This window comes from Colias croceus, chromosome 3, assembly GCF_905220415.1.
Source record: "Colias croceus chromosome 3, ilColCroc2.1".
Taxonomy (NCBI): domain Eukaryota; kingdom Metazoa; phylum Arthropoda; class Insecta; order Lepidoptera; family Pieridae; genus Colias; species Colias croceus.
This window is the reverse complement of record NC_059539.1, coordinates 3,311,213-3,338,870: the sequence shown is the minus strand read 5'-3', so window position 1 is coordinate 3,338,870 and position 27,658 is coordinate 3,311,213. Positions and strand designations below refer to the sequence as shown.

General features: G+C 34.8%; 1 protein-coding gene across 1 annotated transcript; it reads right to left on the bottom strand.

The window, feature by feature from the left end:
- Window positions 1-54: 54 nt before the first annotated feature.
- On the bottom strand, window positions 55-27,658 carry LOC123706167 (protein Wnt-10a). The gene is made up of 6 exons (XM_045655333.1): window positions 27,302-27,658; window positions 20,172-20,407; window positions 9,924-10,213; window positions 1,376-1,507; window positions 887-1,008; window positions 55-597 (listed from the first exon to the last, which is right to left on the bottom strand). The coding sequence occupies exons 1-6, from the start codon at window positions 27,394-27,396 to the stop codon at window positions 363-365; spliced, it is 1,110 nt and encodes a 369-aa protein (XP_045511289.1). The 5' UTR covers window positions 27,397-27,658; the 3' UTR covers window positions 55-362.

The window sequence follows — 27,658 nt, the reverse complement described above, 5'->3', positions numbered from 1 at the left end:
GATTACCAGGATGAATAAAAAATTGAAAATAAAATTATTCTTTCTTGTTTTTGTTTCTGTTTTCTTAGTTTTATTTTCCTAAAATTAATTTACATAACACTCGTCTAATGCGAATGTGTCTTGAATAGCGATATGTAATTGTGCCACGGGCCTTTAGATTAAGCATTTTTGTTAAATATTCACTTGTATTTTTATTCTCATAATCAATGAACAACAACAGGGCCAATGTTTACAATATTTGAGTCCTTTAGAAGTCTACAACACAAAGAAATCTGGTATGTTGCGTTAGAATTCACTACAACAAACTCAAAGAAATCAGAAATATAACGTAGAATTTCTGTGCGTTAATTCATTTTGCATTTTCATTTGCAAACCGCAACCCATTTGTCATCCTGGCACTTCTGACAGTCAACTCTACAGCACCAGTGGAAGGTGCAGTTACACGGCTTGATGCTGGACTTCCTGATGAGGTCGTGGCCTCGACCACAGCACAGCAAGTCGCAAGAGCCGGTCCGCGATGTTCTGCCAGTACGGCAGACTCGGCCTGATGTGCCTGATGATTCGAGCTTGGGATCCGCTTCGCAGAAACTGGGCGATCTAAGAGCAAAAATATTGTGGGTTAAGATTTGGGAAGTTTTTAAAGATTTTTTAGGACTGAATGGACAGGTAAGTACCGATGGACGGCGTGATGATTGATGAATTAAGGTATTTTCTGTGATGTTCTCTTGTAAGATATAATACCACGGAAAATTAGTCTATTATAACTATTTTAAATCATCGTATTGTTATGATTTCTGTATGTTCATATCTGTTCATATTATTTCTGGAGATTTGTCAATCATTTACCTATAACTTTTGTTTTAAAGCGTTTATTATGTATGCTTACTTTTCGAAGAACAAGAGGCTCGTTTTAGGCGCCGGTCGCGGTCGACTCTTCCTTCTCCCGCGAGGCCTTCCTCTTAATATTGACACACCGTTATTAAGCTCTTCTTGAGCAACCATCAAAGCCTGAAATTAAATTAAGCTATACATAGAAATATAAATTGATGAGACATGGAAAATATAAAAGAAAATTAACTTAAAATATCGGCCCTGGTCCAACTTTGGCGAACAAAAGAATATTTGTAGATAATATTTTTCAATAGGAAATATAATAGCTTCGTGTCTATTCCATTTAGTTTATGATAATGACAGTATACCTTCCTCAAGTTTAATACCATTTGAAATTAGCAAAAATAAGGTGTAACATCTAGGCATTCTAGGGTATCGCATGTGACTCACAACCAAGCTTTTTCCCGAAATTAACTTTTTTGAAAATACCTTATTACGCAATATGCATTAAGATGCGATATACTAAGGACTTACGACAAATTACCTTACGATACTGCCTCTTAATAGTGGTCGCTACAACTCTGAAGTCTGGTGTTGCTCGCCAACACGTGCGCACTTGGCAACTCCCGGATAGCCCGTGGCATTTGCACCGGACCTCCATGTGAGATGCTAATATCTGAAGGAATAAAATGATTTGGAATACAAAATGAAGTCATTAAACAAAGTCTTCATAAATTTTTTTTAAATCGGTGCATTTATATCAAACGAGCGATTAAAGAATGCTCTTGCTAGCTCTAGGTTCATTTGATGTAAATGCACTATAGTTATTTTTCTAACCTTTATTGAAGTAAAACGTAAATTACATTATTTACATCGCAGTACGAACCTACATACAAAATGGATATAAATCTACGCCATAAAGAAAACAAGACGATCTTCCTTTCATTGGCAATCAAGATAACATACATTTTCTTCGGGCAGTTAGTTAATAGCGAAATGAGTTTTATTTATCCGTATCTAAGGATATATAGCATTACATACAATGCAGTCTCTGTTCATACTATTCACGCCGTAATTCCGCTCATCTTAGCCGACCCCTCGGGACGCGAGTCGATATAGTTATTGCATTCACGTCACTCATTTTTCAAAGGCGGCGAACGGAATCATAAATCTGTTGTAGCTACGTGACCACATCTCGCCACAATTACACGAACCACCCACCGCTAGCTCATAACATTTACATAATTAAACGCCTCAGTGCAATCACGCTGACGTCTTAATTTCGCGAGCGCCGCCGGCGAAATAATTTCCCAAATTGAGTCGGTACGAAAACTTCAAATAAATCGGAGCAACGGCCCGCCCTCCTATCCCGGTGCCTTAATAACGTGGCATTAAGAGCGTTCGCGATAGAATTCGCCACCCAAGACGTTTGTAATACGACGTAATGAAGCTGGAATATTAAAAATGGAGTCGAACCGCTTATTATGTTCTCACCTCAGCGGGCGATTCGTGAAATACGGCGGGTTAATGTGGGCCCGCAGCCGGCCCGACTATCAATAGTTTCAATAAAGCCACTTTCTATAACACTTTAGCCGGGCCTCGATGGGGCTAATGATTACGTTGTATTGATTTATTATAAGGTAATTTCGTGCTTCGATTGTATCTCATGTTTTATTTGCATATTTTGTGTAGACATAATATATGGATTATTATCTTCATTTTTTATAGATTATGATTTTTATCATTGACACTTTTTATATGTTTTCTAAATTATGCCTTTAGTACCTGCTTACTTTAATGAAAAATCATAAGACAAACAAAAAGGCCGTCCAAGTTAACTTGTATCTTTGTTCTCGCTATTAACATCATTGTAATGATTGATGTATGAATATTAAGGTACATAATATGAAGCAGTATTAAAAATACGTAAGTACATGTCATCAGCTACTTTAATTGAGGCGTTCATGAATATAAAGTGTTTATGTAGTGTCGATGGACGCACACATTACACCATCATTTCCGACGCTGAGTAAATATGATGTCATTAAGAACGGGTTCAGAAATGGTAGCAAAAACTAGACAAATAATTATACAGTATGTTTTAACCTATCATTATATACAATAGCCCAATTAAAAATGCCCCGTAGTATGTAATTTTGTTTGACGCGCCTTATAAATATCGCGGAGGTGACTTTGTCTCAAGGTTGTTTTGGGATTTAAGTACAAGTTTAGATATTATATAATTACGAAAATTGCTAAAATAAAACAACGCTACTTCGTTGTAATAATGAGTTTTACATACGAGCTTACGGCAATTGTCGCATAATTGTTTCTTACGGATAAATAAGTAATTTTTTTATATAACAAGAACGTCGAAAATGTAAATTTAATTGCTTTGTTTTGATAGTTATTTTGTATTTCTATTGGAAATTAATCTGTTCTGTGAAATTAATAGAGGCAGAGGATTTGGACGATGCAGTATTGCTCTCTTATTTATTTTGATACGTCTCTTGTATTCAGAGATGCATGTTTAAGCTCATTCTTGAAAAATGACAATGAAGTAGTCTATTTTTGGATATGTTGTATTCTTTACTGAAGGCATAGTAATGTAATACAAATTTTTACTCTCTTCAATTCGATCAAATCGAATGTGATTTATGTACCTAAAACAGCATAATGTCATCCATGCTGCGTACTTACCCGTTAATCTACAGGAAATAAATAGTAGTCTTTAGCAATATCTTAGCTATCGTGAATGTTTGCGTAATCTCTAGAGCGATTAGTACTGAATAACGCTAATAGCTTTGAGATGACCGAAGCTAATGCAACGGACAAATGAATTACTAAACCATCGGAATGTCCTAGAGTCGAAACTATTCATTTTATAAACTGCCGGCTACTCACTATCTGCAGCAGGGGCAATATTGGAATCGCACCCTCAATTGTGATGTGTATAGGCAGACAGGGGCAATTTAGAGAGCAGCTGAAATTGCTCCAACCGCCGTGCAACCGAGATTGTTCCAATTTTGCCCCTGCGACAGGTAGGTGAGTAGTCTGCTTTACTCAACTACATTTAGAATACTCGCGATATCTTTTCAATGAGACATTTCGATGGATATGTCTAATTAATAAATACCACTTTTCATTTGGTACATAAATTTTCTAGAACTAGTAATAAATTGGTGAAGTCGCTTATTGGATGATGCTAATTTGTAACTACGCAGTTGATTTGTAATTGAATTGAAGAGGTCCCGAGTGACTTGAATGAAGTCTTAGAATTTCAGATGATAGATTAGGGAAAAATTCTCAACAGGCTTTTATTGTGTATCTGTAATATCTACCTAATGAATTTATGTAGAGGTTATTTTGGTTTCATGTTTTGTTTGTATTTTTTTCTTAAGATAGAATATAGAGTAACTTGTATGTTTTAGGGGGTGAGCTAGTATTTGAGATTGGGTGGGGTCTTGTAAGTGTCGAGCTTACTGACGCCTATAAAAAGCCCCAAAACTCGCTGCCTAACTCTAGATGGTGGAGTTCTTAGAAAAGGCAGGTACTAGCCAGTCCGATGTGTCCACGTCCTCGTCGTGCCCCCTGGGACCTTCTGCGGCCGTGTCACTGACACGCTCACCATCCAAGTTCTGATCGCAGATGCTAAGGACCACGGGCGAAAGGCGAGTAGTTGGCGCCTCAAAACCGACTCAATCTCGACAGGGAAGATACCCGAAATAAAACGGAGCTAGGTCTTGAGCTCGAAGGTGGCAGCCCCGCCAAGGACCTAGGGTGCAGGGGGTTAATCACCCACTCGCCCGAAACCTTTTTATGATTATGAAAGGAAAAGTAAATATTTCGGACCGGAATTATACCAAACGACCTGGCTTCGCTAAACGGATTACCAAAGCTCCGTTGGTTAGATGGTGTGGAACAGGACTTGGAAGCGATCGGTGTAAAGAATTGGAGATCCCGGGCAAGGGATCGCGGGGTCTGGAGGAAAGTACTGGACCAGGCCAAGGCCCACTCGCGGCTGTAGAGCCTCAGATAGGATAGGATAGTATGTACATTGTTGTGTAGGTAATCTCAGTTTGTTTCTCCATACCCGGCGCGGCCTAAGATGATCCCGGTGACAGTTCGTCTTAGTGATTGCTCGTATGATGGATCGTGTCGATACTTTACTATTTTATAGGCAAAGGCGTGGTTTGCATTCAGCCACCTCGGCAAACATGTTTTTACAAATATTATAAAATGAATTTTTAACGTCTATTATGTAAACGAAACGGTAAGTAAAACGAAAGTTTTCCAAAACATAAAAATACACCTTATCATTTTCTCGTAATTTTTAACCCGTTTAACACAGTGTATATTATTTTATCATGAAAATGGAATCCCCCATTTAATTTTTCTAAAAAACTTATATTATCATAGGTAAGTAAATTAACGCGAACGGTAATTATTAATTAAGTATGCTGCGATCTTCTGTTCCATTCAATAGTGAATGAACTATAGCTTAAGCATGGAAAAAATGTGAACTCGTTTCCATTATCGAAATTTGTTTATCGATACTTTCCGCACTAGTCGATAAATGCCAACGATGTAAGTTTTGAAGGACGTAAACGTAAAGTCAGATTGATATAATTTCTCGTAAATGATAAGAATTGTTATAATTCCAACGGAATGTCATTATAATAGGATAAAGCTACGTAAAAATTAATAAATGCCATTTTTAGACGCCTCCAATACGTTTCTAATTTAATGGTGACGCCATTACAAGTTTGTCTCTTGAGAATAACTGTCAGTGTCATAGGGATCATCTTAGGCCGCGCCGGGTATAGGTATAGAGATTAGGGTAGGTACATATTTAATAAATGAAATTGAAACTATATTTTATACATCAAAAATTGAACATACATTTCTATCAAGTTCTAATTTAATAAAAGATTTCAAATCTCATTTACACCGTGTTGCCGATCACGTAACGCCGTATGCGTGCATAAGCCTGCCGATAATAGAATTAAATTGTTTTGTGTATGTATGGCCTTATAATACGTAGTATATAATATTGATTTATAGTAACAACTAAAATTGTATTTTATTTGTTCATGCATTGAGTTGTTTATTTAAAAACAAGATGAGACACGTTCGATCTGTAGCGTAGAGATTAAAATTTGAAAAAGGAATATCAATGAAGATTCTCGAAGGAAAACAGTGCTTATAATAATTATTTCGTGGTTATTAAGCGCGTCGAAGAAATTATATTTACGGAATTATAAGGGCAATAGTCTACGAGATTTGGAAGATAATCTCGAGATAATGCGAATTACGAAGCCACATAAGCTTAATTTCATTGCCAATTTGGTGTTATTAGTTACTCATAAAATGGGCTACATGTTCATGATGAGGTTATTTTCAATAATAGATATCATTACAGTCGGTAATTAAAATCAAATCTATAATATACTACAGGAATAACAAAATATTAACTCTTCGAATAGATTTTTGTAATATAATTATCACTTCGGTTCTCTAATGTGATACCTAATTTTGTGTGGGTTGAGATGTATCTTTTGTTAGTCGGCTGAAGAAAAGTGGCCGTTGTTACACCGTAACAACCTTTTAAATCCTACCAATTATTAAAAAATATACCGAATCTGGATTTACATTCTACATTCTTTCTTTTAGTGTTACATATTCCAACTGGACTTGCGCGAAGTAGGTATATTTTTATTTAATACTCTAGATATCCCAGATTCCCTACAGGATTCGTATTTTTATACAGTGCAGTTGTCGATAATTCACAGACGAATTTTAGGGTCGTTAATAAAAAATCCCCTTCTTTAGAATGTTCAAATTAACACCAAAATGACTTCCACCAAGTCACCCAACTCTGTTACACCACGGTGTAATAGAAGCCGACTTTATTTTGACATTAATATAAATATCATCGCGGGTTATTACGGCGAGCGTGTCTAACTGAGATCTCTCTGGGAGGCTGTTAATTATATCCCCACAAAACAAAATATTAGAACGAACAATGGTCAAGTGTGGGGTCCGGACCACCGCCTGCGTTACATATTTTTCCCTAATTCCCGTGATAGGTCATGGTTATGACGTCAGATGTAATTTAAAAAGTTTACGCCTTTAAGGGAATTTTATACTGTAATCGCTTCTTCTATCAAGTGTATCTTGTTCTTGATAGAAATACCAAGTATCGAACTAGAGAGTAATGATGGTTGCGCATTAAACGCGAGATTTTTCTCACTTTGATGAGGACAACTAGAAGAACTTAATACCTATATATATATGTACAAAATTGAAGCTGGAAAATTTTAACAATAAAAGTCATTATTCAGACTTATTAAAAAAACACACACACAATCACCTACTCTTTCGTATACATAAAAGCATAATAAAAGTTAACAAATTGAGCATAATCTCAGCAAATAAATTATCATAATGAATAGGCTATATAATATTTCATTCTGTATCCACGGAAATTCATATACTAATCTCCACTTTATGCCATAAACGCAACTTTGTTACTTAATTATCGTTAAACAGGGGCCACAGTGGATGACCATAAAATGTCAAATAAAACCACGTGTTTATATTAATTTATGTAATAAACTGCTTTTTTGCATCGCTACTGGATAAGCTAGTCGTATAATAATTGTTCACATTAATTTTGTTAATTTACGACAAACTGACAGTAGGTAAAACATCTTGAAAATTCAAAAAATTCAATGGCAATGATATCCAGTTCTCCTTTTTGCATTACGATATTAAAGTGTAAAAATAGCTTGTGTAGGTAATATCAGTACCTTCTATATTGTAGATACTCCCTCTATACGTCTCTATACGATTTCTAAAATTCAAAGTTAGTTTATCAAGAAATCAGATAAAATATAAAATAAATTATATTCCAAGTTAACAGTTTATCACCGTCCAATGAATCTATTAGGCGTTATAAACATTATAATTAAAAGATTTCGCAGCTTCGAGACTATTTAGGTGAAATAAAAAATAATAATAGTTGTAGAAGACGTAATTATCTCACTATAAATGTCACAGACAACCGGCGGGCGAAGCCGCGATATAAATTAGGCGCTCGCCTCCACCATATAATTAACCTCTATAAACGAATCACAAATTAAATAATTTGTACCTATGCGCTGTTTGTATTATAAAAAAGTACAGGCGTGGATAAAATTGTTTATCTTGGATATCATTCTGGTTTTAAGGTTTAATTAGGTAGGTATGATTTTTTATAGTTAAGTTGATTTTCTTGATGGTAATAGTTAAGTATCATAATGTATTATAAAAAAAACTACAGGATTAAAGTCAGAAGAATGGTAAAATAATCTTGTTTCTAAAACATCTTCAAAATGCATTGCGAAATCGATTATTTATTTAGTACCTACTTTAGAAGAATGTAGAGACGATAATATTCTTAACAACGTCATATTATGATATTAGTCATGGTATACGATCAAATTCCATAAGTAAAACATTCATTTCATGCATGCATTTCAAACTATACGATACTGTATTTAACAACGACTTGACATGTTTATTATTAGTAGAGGCTTATTAAATTATTATAAGTAATCCGGTACGGTAGGTCCGGTATTTTGGCTTAGCTATGCTTAGCTCCCAGTTGACTGGCGTGGCAGATTAGTTGATGGACGACACAAATCAGTAAGTGACATATTTATGTGTAAGACACGTGCTCGACTCGACTGTACCTCATGATTTAACAGCGGACTTAAGCGGGCTGCGTGTTTTTATTTCATATTTTGTTTATTATTAGATTAGTAAATTTCGAATTAGTAAATTCGCAAATAGTTTTGTATGTGCAATTAGCATGTAAAGGTAAAGTTTGGTTATCAGTTTAAAAATCAACTCGTTTTACAAGCTGATAAGTTTTATCGTAATAAAATTCGATTAAGCCTCGGTATTGATATAATGAACATTGTATTTTATGAGGCCGTCACAGCTGGGCAATATAATTGTGTATTTTAAGTGAATGTACGGGACCACCCAGATTTGTGATTACAGCCACGCCCCTTCACTTCGATTCTGGATGTCTTTAACGCCTTCGTCGACCATTTTGTTTAGCCCTTGTTTATATACGACACGTGGGCGGTGGAAAACATGGTATTAATAATAGAATATTGTTTTGCTCTTACTCTTACTTACTCTTATTGAGGTATAAAAATGATTATGTTATTGGTTGAGAAAAGTAATGTGATTGTGGACCGGTATTCAAAATGTCACTGATTGATATGGTTGAAAGCTTGAAGGCTTTTTAGAATAGATGGACTTAAAGAAACAGTTTTTTTTAATAAACGTAGTCTCTCTTTACATAAAAATTAGGCTCTATCATTTATTTTTTCGATCAAATTTACTTGCAAAGCTCATGGAAATCTAAAAAATATTACATAAACACATATTATTTAAATATTTTATTGTAATAAAATTATTTCACATTAAATCATTTATGTACCTACTTGTTTAAGAGTGTACCTACCTAATTATTTCTGCATGAACAAAAATAACAAAGAAATTTAAAAGTAAGCTTTGTGATTTCACGTCCAATTAGTTGTTAATTTTGTATTCACCCCGCGGCTATACAAGTATTCGTCTAATAAAGAAATTGGAGGGCCATCAACACTAGTGCAGTCTTTTGGCTCTCTTTGTAGATCAAACGAATTATATACATTAATTCGATCGTCTTGACTCTATTCTATTGGGGATAAAAACGCTACTCAATTGTTGTCACGTGATCCCTTGCGGGTACTTAAAATAATAATAATATATTATGAAACAGTTCCCCTTTACCTGTCTCTATATGTATTCTAAGTGAATAATTTTTCTTTTTCATACTCCTACACTGTTTTCATAGACAAAGATGACATGACAAAGAACATGTCACATTATTTAACTAGCTTATCGCCCGTGGCTTCTACATAACCTACATTGCTGTAAAGTTTCATTCAAATCCGTCCAGTAGGTAGGTAGTTTTTCGTGAGAAAATAACAAACACACATCCAAGCAAACTTACGTATCTATAATATTAGTAGCATTCCAACTATACTCACCGATCTACCCGCATTATTGTTATGCACATTAATCTTCGACTGCAGATCGTCCACCTGGTCTCTAACATCCAGAAACTTCTTCGAGAACTCGATGCCATACGCCAGGTTGTGCGAGCAGCCGCTCCACTCCCATTTGTTGGCGCGCAACCGCCCTCTGGGGTCGTGGGAGGCCCGGTACCCCACGGGGTCGCAACCACAAGATAGCAGGCGACCTTGTGCGCAGGCGCGGGCTATCGAGTGGACCACACCCGCGGCGGTAAGCGCGTACAGGAACGAGGACTCGCGGAAACCTAGAATTTAATTGATAGTTAGTTTTCAGTTTGGATATAAGGCGATGTAGCTGAAAGGAAATGTTATGTTGGTAAATGTAAATGATCAGTATGTTTTAAACACATTTTTTAAGCTACCTATTGCATAGCTTCTATCGCGGTCCTTGAGCGCGGGGACCGAATCGAGAAATTCCGTAACGAATAAACCTCACGCTCCCCACTCCGACGGGCGAAGGTGTGGCTTGAAGGCATAGCATGCTTTACCGCGGCAGTCCCCGAGTGCCACACGGCTTTTTTTATTGTGCGCTGATCACGTGCCAAAAGTGAAGCTTCATTGGCAAGATTCAAAGATACTAAAATCGTCGCCTTACTCCAAGACCTGATAGTTTCACATCAAAAATGAGAAAATGTTCCAATAAATTGTTAATTACTACTAGTCAGTTTTTAAAAGAATTTGTAAGTTTTTATGGGACTGTGAACAATTGCAACGTTTGCATTAACGATTTGTAAAATAAACATAGAATTACTGGTCACAGAGCGTATCTATCTAGTATAAAGTTGCTCTTTTACATGCGATTACAATTTTTTTCTACAAACGTCTAGAACTCCCAGTCTCCCATTCAACTATTAGTGTCTTTGCCTTTATGTCCACTATATTCAAGAATTATGTTAATTAACTTCCAATAAAAGCCTCCATACAGGAACATCAATGAAAGCCTGTTTCTTTATTTTCCATATTCAGTGTGGTCTATGCAAACTAAAGATGATATTTTATCCTGATCACTAATACGTTTCATAAACACTTAAGTCGTAAAAATTATAATTGCATGATAACTTAATAACGGCACTATAGGTACTTCTATTTTTTTTCAAGTTTATTTTTAAGTTACTTGTAGTGCCTTTATGTTTAGCATAATAAACATATCTAATTTTAAAAATATTTCGTAATACCTACTGGATGACGAAATTGTGCACATACCTACTTTATATTATTTAAATAAATAAAACTATTAACCAATAATTATTACATTTATTAATATATCTGAAAGTTAAATTCTTACATTTTGTAAAGCACTTAACCTATCACCTTACCGGTTCGAAAAGCTTCATCTGGGTCGTCTACAGAGACGACCGATAAAATATCACAATTCAGTTATTTTAATAGCTACAGTCTACAGATCAATGTTTAAAACGGCCAAGAGTAATATTTAACAAAACAATGAGGTATTTATGAAGCGTACAAGTTTAGCGCATATCAGGAGCAATATCGCAAGCCATCAGGAAGCCGCTAAGTTCGCTCTAAATCTTATACATAATCCAAAGATGTAGGCAGCATATCTCCGCTGTATCTGTCGCATTGCCGCCAATACCAAAGAACGCGGACGTTCGATCGAACATTTATCTATTCTATTGCAATAAATTAAACTGTGAACCATTCGAGATGCGAAGATAAGCTATTGCCTTCGGACAATGTAATCTTTTTACCTTAAACAGAATCATAGGGTATTTGCATTTGACTTAGGTTATGTTCGGTCAGTTAATTGTCGCTTGTAACTCTCCGAAGGTTAATAATGTGCTATTCTGGCTATTTCATTGTGTCGGCCTGAATGGACGCTGTGATGTTGGTATTAAAACGATTTTAAGAGCCCTCATGCTTTAATAGGCAATTAAGATGCTGTAAGCGTTCGACCACCTGCTCTCCGATTCGATTCCTGGTTTTTATAGTGTTTACGGTTATCTGTAATTGATAAATGTGCGGAATTCTTTTCCTTATACTACAAGCAATTTATTCTCTGCGTAATCTTAAAGTGTCTTAAAAAGTCGTGTTGTTTTAAATTAAAGGGTTGATGTAGATGCTGGGGCCTAAGAGCTTTAGCTAGTTGATTTCATCTTAGAATTCTTGGATTTTAATTATAGACTCGACTTTATAATGATTTGTGCGTCTTACATTACAATTTATTTTTACTATGGGATGACTTGACGATTTAAATATTATGGATAAATGATATATAAATGGTCTTAGAGCATTTGCTTTAATGCTCTAAGGTAATGGTTGTTTAGCCAATATATAAAAACATACCAAATTAAAAGTCAAAGTCTTATTTGAGAAACTGTTCTTACAATAGTGCTTAATACGAATATTTAGTAAATATGTAGTACGTTATATAAAAAAAAATTTATGAAGACCAAAAGGGAATAAAATGTATGATTGTTAGAGTTACTTCTAGGATAAAAATGTGTACCAATTTTATTTTACGTATTAACTTAACATAAATTTCTCATGAATGACGAGTACTTACTACTTAGAACTACAAAGAACATAGAATAAAAAAAAAACATAAAAATCAATATAAAAATAATTCTCACAGTGCATTAAACGGGGCTGATGAATCGATATCAGAATCGAGTAAATTAATTCGATTGTATCGAGTGATTAATACGATTGCCGCGTTATCAATGGATTAGGATAGTGAGCAGTCTAATTGACGTCGAGATACGGTTGATTAGAATTAAGGAGTTTTTATTTTGGGATAGCGTGATATGATGCATACGGCAGTGGGCTAATTAATACCAGTTATTTAAAATTTTGTTTTGAGTATGGGATATTTAAGACGCATATATAGAAGTGACTTTAATAAAAACGTCTATAGATAATAATAGAGCAACTGAAATTTATGTGAATTATGAGTTAGTAAGCTATTAACGTATTTTGAATTTGTGTAACTAATGTTACCTATGACTTGTGAAAACTATTTATAACATACACTTTAGACATGAGTAATGAGTATAGATCGGAACATTTTTCTTTTCTCATAACTTCTCACTTCCGTGGTATTTTTTTACTGTACAATTTTTACTTTACACTTCAATTACGAAAATTCTATATCTATTGGCTTTAATTCTGCCTTGCAATAAAATTGTATTAAAAATATAGCAGTCGTGCCATATAAATCAAATGTACAATACAGTACGAGGGAGCGCATGAAAAATGTATAAGTTCGTAAAAGTCCTCGATTCTAGGTCATCAAACTTACAGCAAAAACTGGACAGCACATGATTTAGGATGATTCAAGTATAATATAATGATAATCATTATAAATCAAGCATTATCTGCTGCGATCATCTCTTGTCAAGTGAATTAATACTTTGTGATTGGAGGGACGTTTAGCCGTCACGATACGGTTTGTCGTGTCGTGAAGTTATGACACTCGTGTAAGTTAGCTGTTATATTATTTTACATAGGTATTATTATAGAGTTTTGGTTAAATTATTTTAACATGCCCAATTTAAACAGAATTGATTCCATTAAAATTTATTAAGTTGCAAAATGGCATAATTTTATTGCATTCGATATTGTCATTAAAATTTAAGACTATGGGAAGAAGAGCTGATAACCTTAAAAGTTTGTAACTACAGTACAGAGCAGGACCTCATTTCTACAGAAATTATGATGGTGATGAGGTCCTACTACATGTTTTTTCAGTTGCTCTGAAAGTTTGTTACATACGTATTTTGCCTTCTCTTGCATACATCGGCAACGACACTACAAAATATCGTATCATATAAAACACCGTTACGTTATCAATAACATCGGTTTCATTTCCGAAGAATGTTACGGTGTACCGGCCGTATAGGGCGATTATTGTTTATTTATAAGATTCCGCTTTTTCCAAGAGCCCAGTGACAAATTTATATTTGCTGATGCGTTGAAACTCGATAGCATCGATCTGTAGCAATATATACCACGCTCGATTGATCGACTTCGATAGTTAGAGTTATGGGTGACCGGAACGCCTGTATGGAGGATTTATATATAATAGCTGTTTTGTTTGATTGTTTTATAGAGTAGAGCTGTAGAGTTTTAGTAGTAGAGGTGTGGAATTAAGAATTTAACAGTTTTATTTTGATTGAATTTGAGAGTTTTTCACAGGCCTTGTCTGCGACTACGCTCGCGTAGGTTTTTTTTGGGTAGGTCATAATATTGAATTTGTAGTTAAGAATTGCATAGAAAACTACTAAAATTCATTAATTTCAATTTGATGTGAATGTATCACTTGTGAAATATTTATCTCTACTATATTTAATAATGTTCATAAAAAATTGCGACGATTTCACATATTTTTGTAGTTTCACATTCACTCAAATTCAATCAACCACTTTATAAGAATAAAGAGTAGCATATTTAATTCCTGTAGACTAATATGTTTATCTCGCAATCTGGTTTCCTGATCGATTCCAATGCATTCTACTTATACGCTGAACTTTTTAAACCAAATACCGCGAATCGCGAGCGGGTGACAGATTTTAAATTCTTCCCTTACACTTGTATCTTTGCTTTTTATCCACCTTTCAATAATGCATGACATTTAATTATTTTTGGTACGACTTACGAAAAAATATGCCTCAGGATTTGGACAGTGGACATAAATAAATATCAGGCTAATCTTATCTGGGTAACTTATCTACTGTAACATTACATCTAGGTAATAATTTTGAAAGTATCATACGTATTTTGGTTTTTATAACCAATTGAAAATTCTTGAATGCCTTATTACAGGATGATAAAAAAGAGAAGGTGTTTAAGTTTCCTTCACAGAAAAAAGGCTCCTGAAAATTTGAGGAGCCTTTTTTTTCTGAGCCATATATCCCTATAGTAGCTATATGAAAGTACCAAGTGACGTGGTTATTATTTGTACATACTTGGCAAAACTCCATTTTTATGTACGATACTACTAATACTGTAATTATGATAAACAATATCACTCAGAGTAGATAAACGATCACGTCGCGCTTCCCAGAACCGCGGATAAAATAAAATTGGCAAATCTCCATTCGTGCCGTTTATGGAAACGGCGCCGGAGCGCAAAAAATTCACAGCGCGCCTAAGTAAATACAAATTTCAATTATCATATCGTACGTTTTATTTTAACTCCAATTCGTTTTAAAGTACTGATAAGGGTAGCAAGCCAGTGGAGCGGAGCGAAGAGAGAACAATTTTCTTGAGGATATGCTTGAGTGACAGTAACTTTTGCACTACAGAAAGTTCTGCTTTATTGTTCTGTATGGTATACGATATTTTTAACGCTTATAAAATACAATCTTTGCCCAATGAAAACGAAACGTTTTTTAAGGTATGCGATTTTGTAGTAACACATTTTGCGCTTAGGAATAAGATTATCCGCAAAAGCAAATTTCAACTATAACATTTCAGTTTTTCGTATCCTTCATCTTTCGCCAACGCTTAAAAGCTCTTCGCTCATACCACTAGAAGATGGACCTTAACAGACCCTTATGTAATCGGATGCGCATAATGCAAGGTTTTTCCAAGACCCGCTTGAGGTGGTCCGCTTTTTCCATATTGTGCTACAAAGTTTTTGAAGCGTGTGCGCAGCGTGGTCACTCGATGTGATTTACGAGTCCCGTGATTTCGATTTAATGTTTTTTCAACGCTTCTCGCGTTCGTGTGTATAACCTGTAAATTTTCTCAGTATACTGAATGAATTAACGACTTTTTTGTCGAGTATACCTAATTAAATAAGGGTATGGTAAGGTTTGTGATCTGTTTAACAGCAATTGCCATTGTGATTTGTTTTTTTTTTGCTTTACGCATCTGACTATGTAAATGCGGACGTTACCAGCTTGTTGAATAATTAATTAATTATTAAGTCGAGTGTTGATCCCGTTCTCAAGTCGGTGGGCTTCTTATTAACATACTTCATGGGAACACTGTTTTCAGCGTATTTATATGACGGAATCGTAATTGCAATTGCAATGAAGATATCACAGGTGTGTAATTTTATATTGTCTTTTTGTTATTAATGTTCGTGACCAATCTAAGGTGAAAGAGTAACTTAAAGGGTTGAGCTTTACGACTTTTGTCGTAAACACACCTGGGATTGATTGGCTTTCAATAATGAAATCAATATTTTTATATAACCTGCCTTTGTTCATTTTTATTGGCTTTCCACCCGCGGCATCGCCCGCGCAGAAGAAAGAAAAACCCGCATAGTTCCCGTTCCTGTGGGATTTCCGGGATAAAACCTATCCTATGTCCTTTCTCGGGTATGAAAATTTCTTTATATCAAATTTCATGCAAATTGGTTCAGTAGTTACGGCGTAACAAACAGACAGACAGAGTTACTTTCGCATTTATAATATTAGTATGGATTAATATCATTTTTAGGTAACTATCGTTTTACAAAACATGAAATAATATTTTATTATAGATATATTTTTATTCACTGTATTTATGAAATTTTAAAATAGGTATTTTTCGGGAAGTAAGTATAAAGTTATAACTTTCGTTAAAACCGTGAAATCGAAGACAACTTTTATAAGTTGTCTTAATCTAACACTAAGCTTAAAACTCTCAAGAGCTTTGAAATCTTTGATCTGTATTTCCGACTAACAAATGGACAAGTTCGAAATGTTTAATGTTTTGTATTTAAAATCAATATTTAATAGATTTTTTAAGTATTCCAATTAAATACTACGTAACTAAATTGTCAGTAATTGTAAGTAAGATTGTTAGTTTATTATATTTTCTAACTAGCTGCTCCGCGCGGTTTCACCCCCGTGGCTCCACTCCTGTTGCCCGTAGCGTGATGAAATATTACTTATAACCTTCCTCGATAAATGGGCTATCTAACACCGAAAGAATTTTTAAAATAGGACCAGTAGTTCCCGAGATTAGTGCGTTCAAACAAACAAACAAACAAACAAACAAACTCTTCTAATATTAGTATAGATTATTTCATCTCAAAATAACTGTTAATTTAGTCGTATGATTGTATCACACTTCGAAAATAAACAAAACAAAAAGTAAGTAGGTAAGTGTAAAGTATGAACCTGTACGTAAAATAGTCTAGAAAGACATTTCAGTTATTAATTTTTCCATTGCTAGTGATTATACTATCCCATAATTTGGCTCTAATTACTAATCGACAAATTAACAATCTTCCAATAAAGCATTAATTAAAACGCTCGCAATTCGCTTCGCCCGCTACATAAATCCGTAAATATCACAATTTTAATAGTCGCGTCATACATAAATATTTATCCACATTTAATTAACTTTTTACGAAAGCGTCAGGCCCAGAATTTTGTGCCAATTAAGGCGTGTGGAAATGGTTTAGATTGTGCGTTACGAATTGCTAATTACCAAAACCGAACAATGAGTCCTCGCGCCCCGGGTTCGATGCTCGGCTGAAGGTTATCCAGAACTTTGCCCATCATTTAGCTATATGCAAGGAATCGTAATTGTTTGAATTTTTGGGATGAATTATGGAGTTTTAAGTACCTACTTTTGTGAAGGTATGTTTGAATCAAAAGGTTGATGTTGTAAAACCTATAGAATCCGCCTAATTGTTTTGTAAGTATTTTAATTGTTATTATATTATTTTTTTTTAAACTAGAACATTATATTTTAATAAATATATTAATTACATTTTATTTTTACGGGAAATCAGACACGTTCAAAACGTAACAGTCGCTCAAAATTTACTTCTATTTGAAACCAAACAATTCACACAACAAGCGTGAAGTACCGTTTCTATTACCCTCCTTATAATTTTGCAACATCATTACCTTTACCTAATTAAGTACTTAAGCTCGTGCAGTCCCACTGAACAATGGAAGCTCACAAAAAACCACTCAATGTCACGTCCGAGCCGGGAACGCAGTACTCTGGACAATTTCATATTTTTATGGGCCCTTTTGTGTTTTTTCTCACAGTTGAGAGGCATCCGAAGGAGCACGATTCGGTAACGCGCCAAGGAGATGTTATCGTGGCCATTAGATGTCGGCCACATTGAGACATTTCGACACGTCCTTTGGTCTTAAATTGTTATTTTAGGCCATCACAATGACACCCCTCCCGCCCCTTGCATTAAATATTGACATCCGCTCTAATTCCGCGAGCCATGTTCTGCGATGATATGAAATTAAGACGTCACATCGCTCAAGAGAATTCCCACGACATGCCGTCAGATAAGACTTGCTCGTTTTTGCAGCATCATAACCGCGCATTGTCTGTCACCTGACACGTTGTTGATATAAAATGCCAATAAATGTCACTTTTTTATGACGTTCGCGGCGTGGATGCTGGTCACGTGCACTCGATCGTATCGACACGTCGTCTCGCCACCCTACTATATGCCCATTGTGCCGACATCTAACGCATCATCTTACATCTTGCGCTAATCTCCCCATCATTGGCTATTAGGCGAGGTCGATTCCAACAATCGTCTCATTAGCTCCACAAAAGTCATTAAATTGTCCTCATTGTCCCTTTACATAAGCGTCACGTACACAAGAGCGCTAACAACGCGTGGAGGATCTCAGGGAAGCGTGACGAATTCCGTAACACATACAAAATGGGACGTTCGAGCGCTCTTTCATCGATGCAGATACGTCGATGAAAAAATCCAACGGTCCGGAATCATTATTATCTTTCTTCGTCGATCATCGATCGCTATTATCTTATTTAAAAGCATCTCTTAGATTTGTTCTCTTTTTTTCACCCGTCAACGTTTCAATTCGGGACCCCAACAATGGGCAAGTTAAGAAAGATGTTTAACTATTTAGTTACGCTATTTTTTCACTATTTTTCAATTTAAACAGAATCGTGTTGTTGAAGGGCCGGAAGGTGTCGTTCCGGCGCGTTAGCAATACTAATAGAGATCTGTGTCTCGCCAACAATGGCCAGATTTACGTATTTACGGATAATCTATTAAACCTGTCAAGTTGTATCGCAATCATGTAGTGCTGTCAAAATTAACGTCAAAATCGCACTTCGCACTTCGCATGCCCATTTATGATTTCATTTTAATTTATTTTGAAATCATTTGTTTTTGTTTTGTAGGTAACGTATGCAGTTTTTCTAAAACGAGATGCGCACACCTTAACCAAAATCGAATACCACAAATATGCAGGTTTACGAGTACAAAATATTATACCAGAGGACGTGTAGGATATTAAACAAGTCTCACTGGAATCCGTTCAGACAATTTCAGTTAAAATATTAATTGGTGAGGTGAGGGAGGGGCGTTGGCCGGACCCACACGTAGCGTGAAATCGCGGCCTCGGGAGCGAACCCACCTGGCAACGAAGGTCCGTCTTATTATTTGTTGTCTCCCATCCTCCATGCTCGTAAATTTCCACGTCAACGTGTGCGACGATGGAAAAAACACAAAGCCCTTCACACCCAGAGATACAGACATAAAGAAATCTGTAAATACACGGCATAATGCGACCGCATTCCCGTCTGTATTAATACGCGTAGATAATTTTTCGTCGTAATAAATTCGGATCGAACCGCTTGCAATTGGTTCACTTTATAAAGCTCATATGCGAGCTGGCTCGCTTGCCACCTACGCGGAATGACGCGGGCCAAGTAATTGCTTGTCAACCGTTTGCGACAAGGGTTTCATAAATAAATCCGTGTGTTTTACTATCGCTTTGCATATTTTATTATCCTGCATAATGAAGTAGCGTCTTGAGGTTGACATGAACAAAATACGGGTATGTTTTACAGTAGTGCCCCTGTAAGTACTTAGACTTCGTGTCTTGTAATGATAAATAATTAAACAAAGAGACGTATTTGTGTCTACTATTTTATTGCGTCTTTTCCATATTGGCTACCGCTTTTACTATATTTTCTAAGTTATTTATTACGTTTAGGACCTACCTATGTGAATCTTATTAACTTTATTTTACGAAATGTAATTTTGGTTGTTAATATGGATTGTTGCTTATTGAATGCTGATAATATGCTTATTGAATAAAAATATATTTTCTTCGTTATTAATACAAATATATATTTTCTTTTCTTGATAAAAGGGTTTTATTTATTTTTATATTTTATATATCTGTTGAAAATAAACTAGCCCCTTTTGATGTGCAAGGAAGACAAGAACAAATAATCAAACTTGTTTTAAATCTTTACTACAGAAAAACGTCATGCCAAAAAGCACCTCACCTCGCTTCATCAGCGCGCTAGCATGCGGGTTAGAACTCTTCGTCAACAGGCTTGTACAGTTCCACCTATGCCAGCGGAACTGATGCTGGCATTCCTTCACAGCCAGCTGCAGACCTTCGAAGGCGACAGACGCGGTGTCCGGCGCATCATGGCAGATGGTCCTCTGTTCACGGGTCAGGCCGCGAACGAAACGGCATGCGAGCGCAGAGTTGAGTTTCAAAAGTTCGCCTCTTGAGCTGTAATTTTGGATAATGTGTTGAAATAATGTACTAAAAAAAATACACCGGCCGAATTGATAAACTATTCCTTTTTTTTAAGTCGATTAGAAATGAGCTTATATAATATAAATATAAGGTACCTACTACCTAGTCGTATAAGAAGTCTGGAATTTTCTATAGGGTTGATTCTGGGTAGATAGAAGATGTATGTAAAACGTAAATTGCTAATACACGTAAAAATCAATTATGATTTCATGTTCAGAAAAATCTAACAATAATTGGATTGTGCGCAAGAATACAATTTCTTTTTATATATTGGATGCAACAAAGAATTTCCAAACAACATTTGCTAATTTTAGATATAAAGTAGTCGTTGATTTACTGTTTATAAATAGATTTTCCGCTTCATATTATTAATTCGTAAATGTATCGCAAAAAGTTACACGAGCTGTAGACCAATAAGTCACAGAACACATTTAATTAAGATTAATTCAATTAATATGTAGACGTTACGGTTTTAACATAGTTTTATGCCATCTATAAATAAAATTAACATAATTATATAAAAGTCATCGAATGTCAATATCGTACATTTTATATTATAACATATTACGCGTTAATTGGTAGCCGTTCGAAAAATAAACGTCATTATAATTAATTTATTCTAAGCAGATGGTATCGCACGGGTTGAGAATAGTTTATAAATGAAACAATTTGTAAGGGCTCCCGTTCTCCGACAAATATTTGTGAAGTATTTGACGGTATAAGATTTTAATTAATATTATTGTATGGGGTTTCGGTCGTGGAATGTTCTGTTATGGATTGTTCTCGAATCTCGTTTGATTAAAGTTGTTGTTGATGCCTCGTAAGCGACCACCCGCTTTGACTACGGGTAATACGGATATTAATATTAAATTACCACACTTAACGTTCGTTGAGGTATTAATGTGTTGGGGAAAATTATTTTAGTGTTTGGAACATGTCGATATAATTTTCCTGTATAGGATAATAAATGTAAGAGCATCAAATTTTAAGTCGGAATATGTTTTTTGAAAGATACTTTTTATTATACTTAGGAGAAATGTTTTTATCAGGTGGTGGTATAATACGTAATGCTAACTGTATTTCATACAATTTTTCCTTGCTTTTGCACTTCAAAACGTACATAGACTTGTCCTTATTGCGTCTAGAAATATACGCACAATTTACAAGCCAAAAAGTGTCACAATAAAAATATTAATAAAATAATTTTAACCGCTTTTCCGGGTCAAGATAGCACGCATCAAATTCACGTTGATCTGATGTCTTGTGTCTACGTGATTCGACACTTAGCTTTATAGTCACTTTGATATGAGCGAGACGTGCTTTTGTTACATTTTTTTAATGTTTATTTGCTGGCAACTGTGACTAGTATTTAGTTAAGAGAATATTTGTGTTCATCATTAAATTTTTTTAAGAAATTTTCGAAAATTTATATTTAAAGTTCTTAGTAGTTAAAAGCTCAGTTAATTTATTGGTGAATTTGTGAATGATTAACGTACTTTCATAAATTACAAGTCAAAAGCGTTAAACACTTAGAATTCAATGCAATAATTAAAAATGAAAAATGAAAATAAATCAGTAAAAATGTTCAATGCTCTAGAGTCTAGAATGAGCTTTTGCATCGCAATCCAAGTTGCGTATTATGTAGGTACCGGTTATATCTATTTATCCACGTTAATGCTGACGCAGTAAGTATAACTACATTAAATATAGCTCTGTGCTAAAAGTCGTTATTTTAATCAGAAAATGGAAACACGTTCACAAAGCTTTTAGCATTGGAAATAGGAGCTTTTTCACTACTATGCCTATGTAAGCTTAGATCTGTAAAACTATTGACTTTGATACGTTTTTTTTTATTTAGGTAATAAATAGAGTTATTTCTTAAAGAAATGTTTTAGTATATAATTTGTTAAAATTTCGACAAAGTGAGCGACGTCGCAGCGTAAAGCTAGTATGAAATAAGACCTTTTTATTAATTACATTTTCAGACAAAAATCTGGCTCCTTATTATATATATACTAGGCTTCGCCCGCTTTGTCTAAAACCTAATAAATGATATACTAAAACATTATTCTTGAATCACTCCATCTATTTAAAAAAACGCATCAAAATCCGTTGCGCAGTTTTAAAGATTTAAGCATACAAAGGGACATAGGGACAGAGAAAGCGACTTTGTTTTATACTATGTGTGTTAGTGATATTTAAGGTTAATATAATATGAGGTCAAAAATCAAAATCTAATTCCTTTCACTAAAAACAACCGTTTATTTTAATTCTAACACGCGTGTCAATTGTTTGTACTCGTTACCGACTCATATTGTTTGGACTGTGTACTTTTCTATTTTACTTCCATGAATGAGAGCGTTCCTTATCAGTTCTGTTGTAAATGGTTGAGTTTGTCGAGATAGAAGTGGTTCTGTATATTTATAAAATGAAAATGTGTATCTTAGAACTATTGAATATTTAGCGACTCGGTATTATCTCTGAAAAATGATGCGATACTGGGTGGAAGTACAAATAGGTAACAAATAGCTTAAATGCCATTTTTTATATATTCGTACCTATAAATATAAAATATTGGCTTCCCTTTTATACTTTACACTTAGTAATTTTAGATATGAAAGTAGAAATATAGATTGCGCTGGAAATTCTATTTCCGTATTATCAAATAATAAGAATCAAAGTAGAACCTTTTCAATACATTATTTGCGATTATATCAACACTTGGTTTCCGCCCGCGGCTTCGCCCGCGCAGTCACAGTAAAACCCTCATAGTTCTTGTTCCCGTGGGATTTCCGGGATTGCGTTATTTTCCCGGGATAAAAAGTAGCCAATGTCCTTTCTCGGGTATCTCAAAATATCTTCATACCAAATTTCATGAAAATTGGTTCAGTAGTTTAGGCGTGATTGAGTAACAGACAGACAGACAGAGTTACTTCCGCATTTATAATATTAGTATGTATATATACTTTTCAGTTGTCTATTACACTTTCTAATGGGAACACATTTCCACCGAGCGAGGAACACTAAAAGTAATCGTAACAAAAGATAAACAGTGTTTTCCGTCTTTGCATAACTGTTTAAGTTATCTCAACTCTTCCCACGGTCCGGGAATGCGGCCGTATCATTAAGGGATGCTCGGAAAACGAATTATATACATTTAATGTTCTTAATGAAACGCAATCATTATAATCGTTATCATTTTTTGCATCTTTCTATTTATTAATACGCGGCTTGGACGTTGCGTGTGACATCGTGTGACGCACGACGTGAAGGAAAGCTACATAGCATGCTATGTGCCTTTCCATACACATACAGTTATACGTCTTATGTATATGTATGTATTGTAGTTTCCTAGTGCAGTTTTCCCTCAAAGGTATTGTGAATACTAGACCGACCGCGACTTCGTCTGCGTTTTATAGAATAGAATAGAATATAAAAATTTCCGTTCCTGTGGGATTTCCGGGATAAAAAGTAGCCTATGTCTTATTTGGGGTTTTCAGCTACCTACATACCAAATTTCATTGTAATGGGTTCAGTAGATAGTATACAAACATCCATCCATCCATCCATCCATTATAAGTAGCTCGCGTTCCCATAAAATCGTTCGTTGCAAAGGTTGATACATTGTAACATATTGGATTTGGTATCTGCGATATAAGAAGGTTTTATGTAAATGTTTTTAACTGAATCTTCACTTTTTAACTTCATCTTAAAAAAAATGATGTAAAAAGGCATATCTAAAAGATGCAACTTTGTTTTTAATAGAGTCATTAATTAAAACTTATATTATTTATTCACATGTTTTAAGATAAACATACGTATTTTATATTATTATGTATATTGAGATTTCCTGAGTTAGCTTCTATTTGTGTTTATTGAATTAAATGTACATTACAGAAGTTAATCATAACAAAGTAATTACGTACGTCGAAGTAAAACCACATAAGAAAAATATTCTAGAGACAGCAAAAACTCTACACACCTATTATTGGAATTATTTCCAAGCGCAGGTGCATTGCACCAACAAATATTATTTATATCTCTTATTGTTTAACCTTTTCTTAATCACTGAATAGCAAACAAAGAAGTGTCATTTAAACGCATTCATTTTGCCTATATTTACTTCTTACCAATATGACACAGTACTTTGTCGCTGAAGTAGAATTATCGGATGTAACCAACGGCTTTTTTAGCATCGTTAAACTCAGTGATCCAATTAAAAATCCGAGCTGAGCTTAATATAATTGCATCGAAAATTCCACGCGGACGAGATAAAAACAATAATTTCGTGCTTTAAGCGAACGCCAGTAAAAAACAATAAATCTGAGTCGGACTGATGAAACGTAGAGATACTCATTCAGAAAGGTTATTTCAATACAAATTACAGCTACTTGCGTTGCCTCTCTCTGCATACCGACGATTCTGCACATACTTTTCTCGACGGCTCTAATGCAGGATGATCCTAAGTCACCTTTACTGTGTCCAAATCCCTGCCTTGCTCCAAAGAACATAGAGGCTTTATTTGCATGAAAGTTACAATAATTTACGACGTTCCGTAGTAGAATTTGCAAGCTCTGATTGAAATTCCATGTACCAACAATGTGTACGATGGCTTAGTACCTATTTGTACGGTTTATAATCTACAATGGATAAGTATACAGTGTGATTTGTTGGCGTAACCTTAAAGTACCAATATAGGCAATTAGTACTAAAGATAAGGGATTCTTAACGCAAAGGAGTTAAGTGTATTGAAATCGATCGAGGGAGAAATATTTCTCGAGATAATCAATATCTCGGGAATTTATTTTGTTATATTGGTTAGGCTTTTGGAGCTTGATAAAGTGCAATTACCTAGTCTAGATTTCGTTTCTTTGAAAGTCTGATAAGAAATTACTGTTTGTACTTTTAGCTGTCTACGGGTAGGCTTGCCAGGTGTCCGGCTTTAGCCGGACATGTTAGGCATTTTGCAGTCGCGTCCGGCCAAATATGTACGTGTTTGGCCTGTCCGGCTTTTGTCAGGCTTTTTGTCAGAGTGGCGATTCGTACGACGATGGGCGGACGAGCGCCCGACCCGAACGGACAAGGGCGAGCGGAGAGCAAACTATCTTCCGGCCGGCAAATATAACTAGATTTTGTTATTTTTTTAAAGATTTTAAATTGTTCTATAAATACCTACTATAAAGTAAATTCTTACCTAGCCGTAAAATTAATATTATCTTTTTGTTACTTTCCAGAAGAATGATTATTTTTATTTGTTTTATTATATTTTTTAGTTTATAGTATTAAGAATGCCAAAAGAGAGCTATATTCATTTGTTTTTTAGTTTTAATAATATTTAATTATCTACAAAAGACTGATGATCCATTTGTAAGTAAAACTGTAATAGTGTAACTTAATAAACATTTCAAATTCGTAAACGAGTTTTTTTATTATAAATATTATGTCCATCTTTTAATAAATATCGAATATCCTCACTTTTCACCACGTATAAATACTTTTTTCAACAGCCCAGCTGTAAAAACATTATGTTTGGCAATAAAAAAAACATGTCCGGCTTTTAGGCTAAAATGTCCGGCCTTATATAGTGCGCAGTCCGGCCTTTGCATTTTATGGCCTGGCAACCCTATCTACGGGAAATGGATGGACTTTTGGAGATAAATGTTTTTATGTCAAATTAATTGATAGATACGTGGATAAATATTATGAATATATTATTATCTCATCAACATATTATATCTTTAAGCAAATAAGCCAATTAATGAGCAGATTATTATCAATTTCATTTAAAATTGAATACTAAACATGGATTTTAAAACTAGAAGCGATTTTGTGATTTATTATTATTTAATTTTGACTGCGTTAAATTTTATATTAACATTTGTTATTGAGTCATTAGTTTTAAATAGATTTTAAATTATGTAGAGTCTTGTTATGTATGCCATGAGATATACCTATTACCTACCTACGTATCTTGTAAAAAGGATTTATTTGTAATTTTTTATAGAACAATAATCAATTTTGAAAAATAATACATAATATCAAAGTTTTTGTTATTAATGTATTTATGCTTATTATTAATTATGAAAATGCTAAATAATATAAAAAAAATGTATCAAGTGAGAAAGTCTACCTATATAAACTCCTCTATCTTCATAATTTTGAGTCGTTGTCACAATATTGCAAAATATAACACACACACACACACACCACATTTGAAAATCTGTAATATATCGAAGTTTTGCAAATATAAATAATCAAGTTATTTACTAATTGATTGATTAATGCCAATATGGAAATTTAATTGCGATTTATTATTTCAATACAAAGCTTGTCCATTTAATCTATTGGTATTGCAATATTTATTATTTAGCGCATGTTAAGCAGCCGCCGAGTTTAATAGTCAGGCTTGAGTCTAATTTGTGTGGCTGCCAGCGGCATCCATCGGTGGAATATCAATCACACAGTTAACTTGTTCATACTTCATTATGCAGCCGCGTGCATATCGACGGCTATTAACATCGGCAGCATTACCTATTGGGTGGCCCGACTAATAATTGTCACCTCTTAAATTTACATGCATTATCATTAGCATTATTCATTAAACGCTCGTTGTCTACTTACGTTTTGCATGATTAGTGTTCTGATGTTTTTGTCTCGTATGCACTGCGACGCCCCATCGTTTGACACTCGTATCATTACGATCTCAGTGATTAGTTGAAGTACGCTAATGCAAACCAAATTACCGAGCTCTAAGAACCATAATACCGTGCTTGTTTGAATGTGAATTACGCGCGCACACGTCTCATTACAATAATAGGTATTGTGATTTAAATTCACATCGATCCGTGAATAGTTATAAAAACTCACCTCGCCATGTTCAACAGTGGGACGAATAGGATTATTATCGCTGGGAATGTCCAGGACATTCTGCAGTTTTCCCCGGCGACTCTAGCTATATTCATGTCGGCAACACTACATCCTCGTATTGTCTCATCGTTTGCCGTTCACTTGTTCAACTTGTACAAAATCGAGAGCCACACATTTTTAATACACTAAAGAACGACTGTAAACTGGTTCGGAAACATTTTACGAATAGTTTAGTCCGTGCGGGAATTTCATGGTTTATCGGGCGTCAACTAAAAAGCTATTTTGTATCGCTGAAATGGACGTTATTGATTGCTAATTGGGGGAGGGTCACCGGTACGGCCGCATGGAGTGTACGGT

Bases quoted from the DNA above. Each gene is read 5' to 3' on its own strand.
- LOC123706167 (XM_045655333.1), bottom strand. From the start codon at position 27,396: ATGAATATAGCTAGAGTCGCCGGGGAAAACTGCAGAATGTCCTGGACA. The intron at 1,009-1,375 runs GTAATTTGTCGT...ATTTAATTTCAG, and splicing joins TTAAGAGGCAGTATCGTAAG to GCTTTGATGGTTGCTCAAGA. The intron at 598-886 runs GTAAGCATACAT...TTTTGCTCTTAG, and splicing joins AGCCTCTTGTTCTTCGAAAA to ATCGCCCAGTTTCTGCGAAG.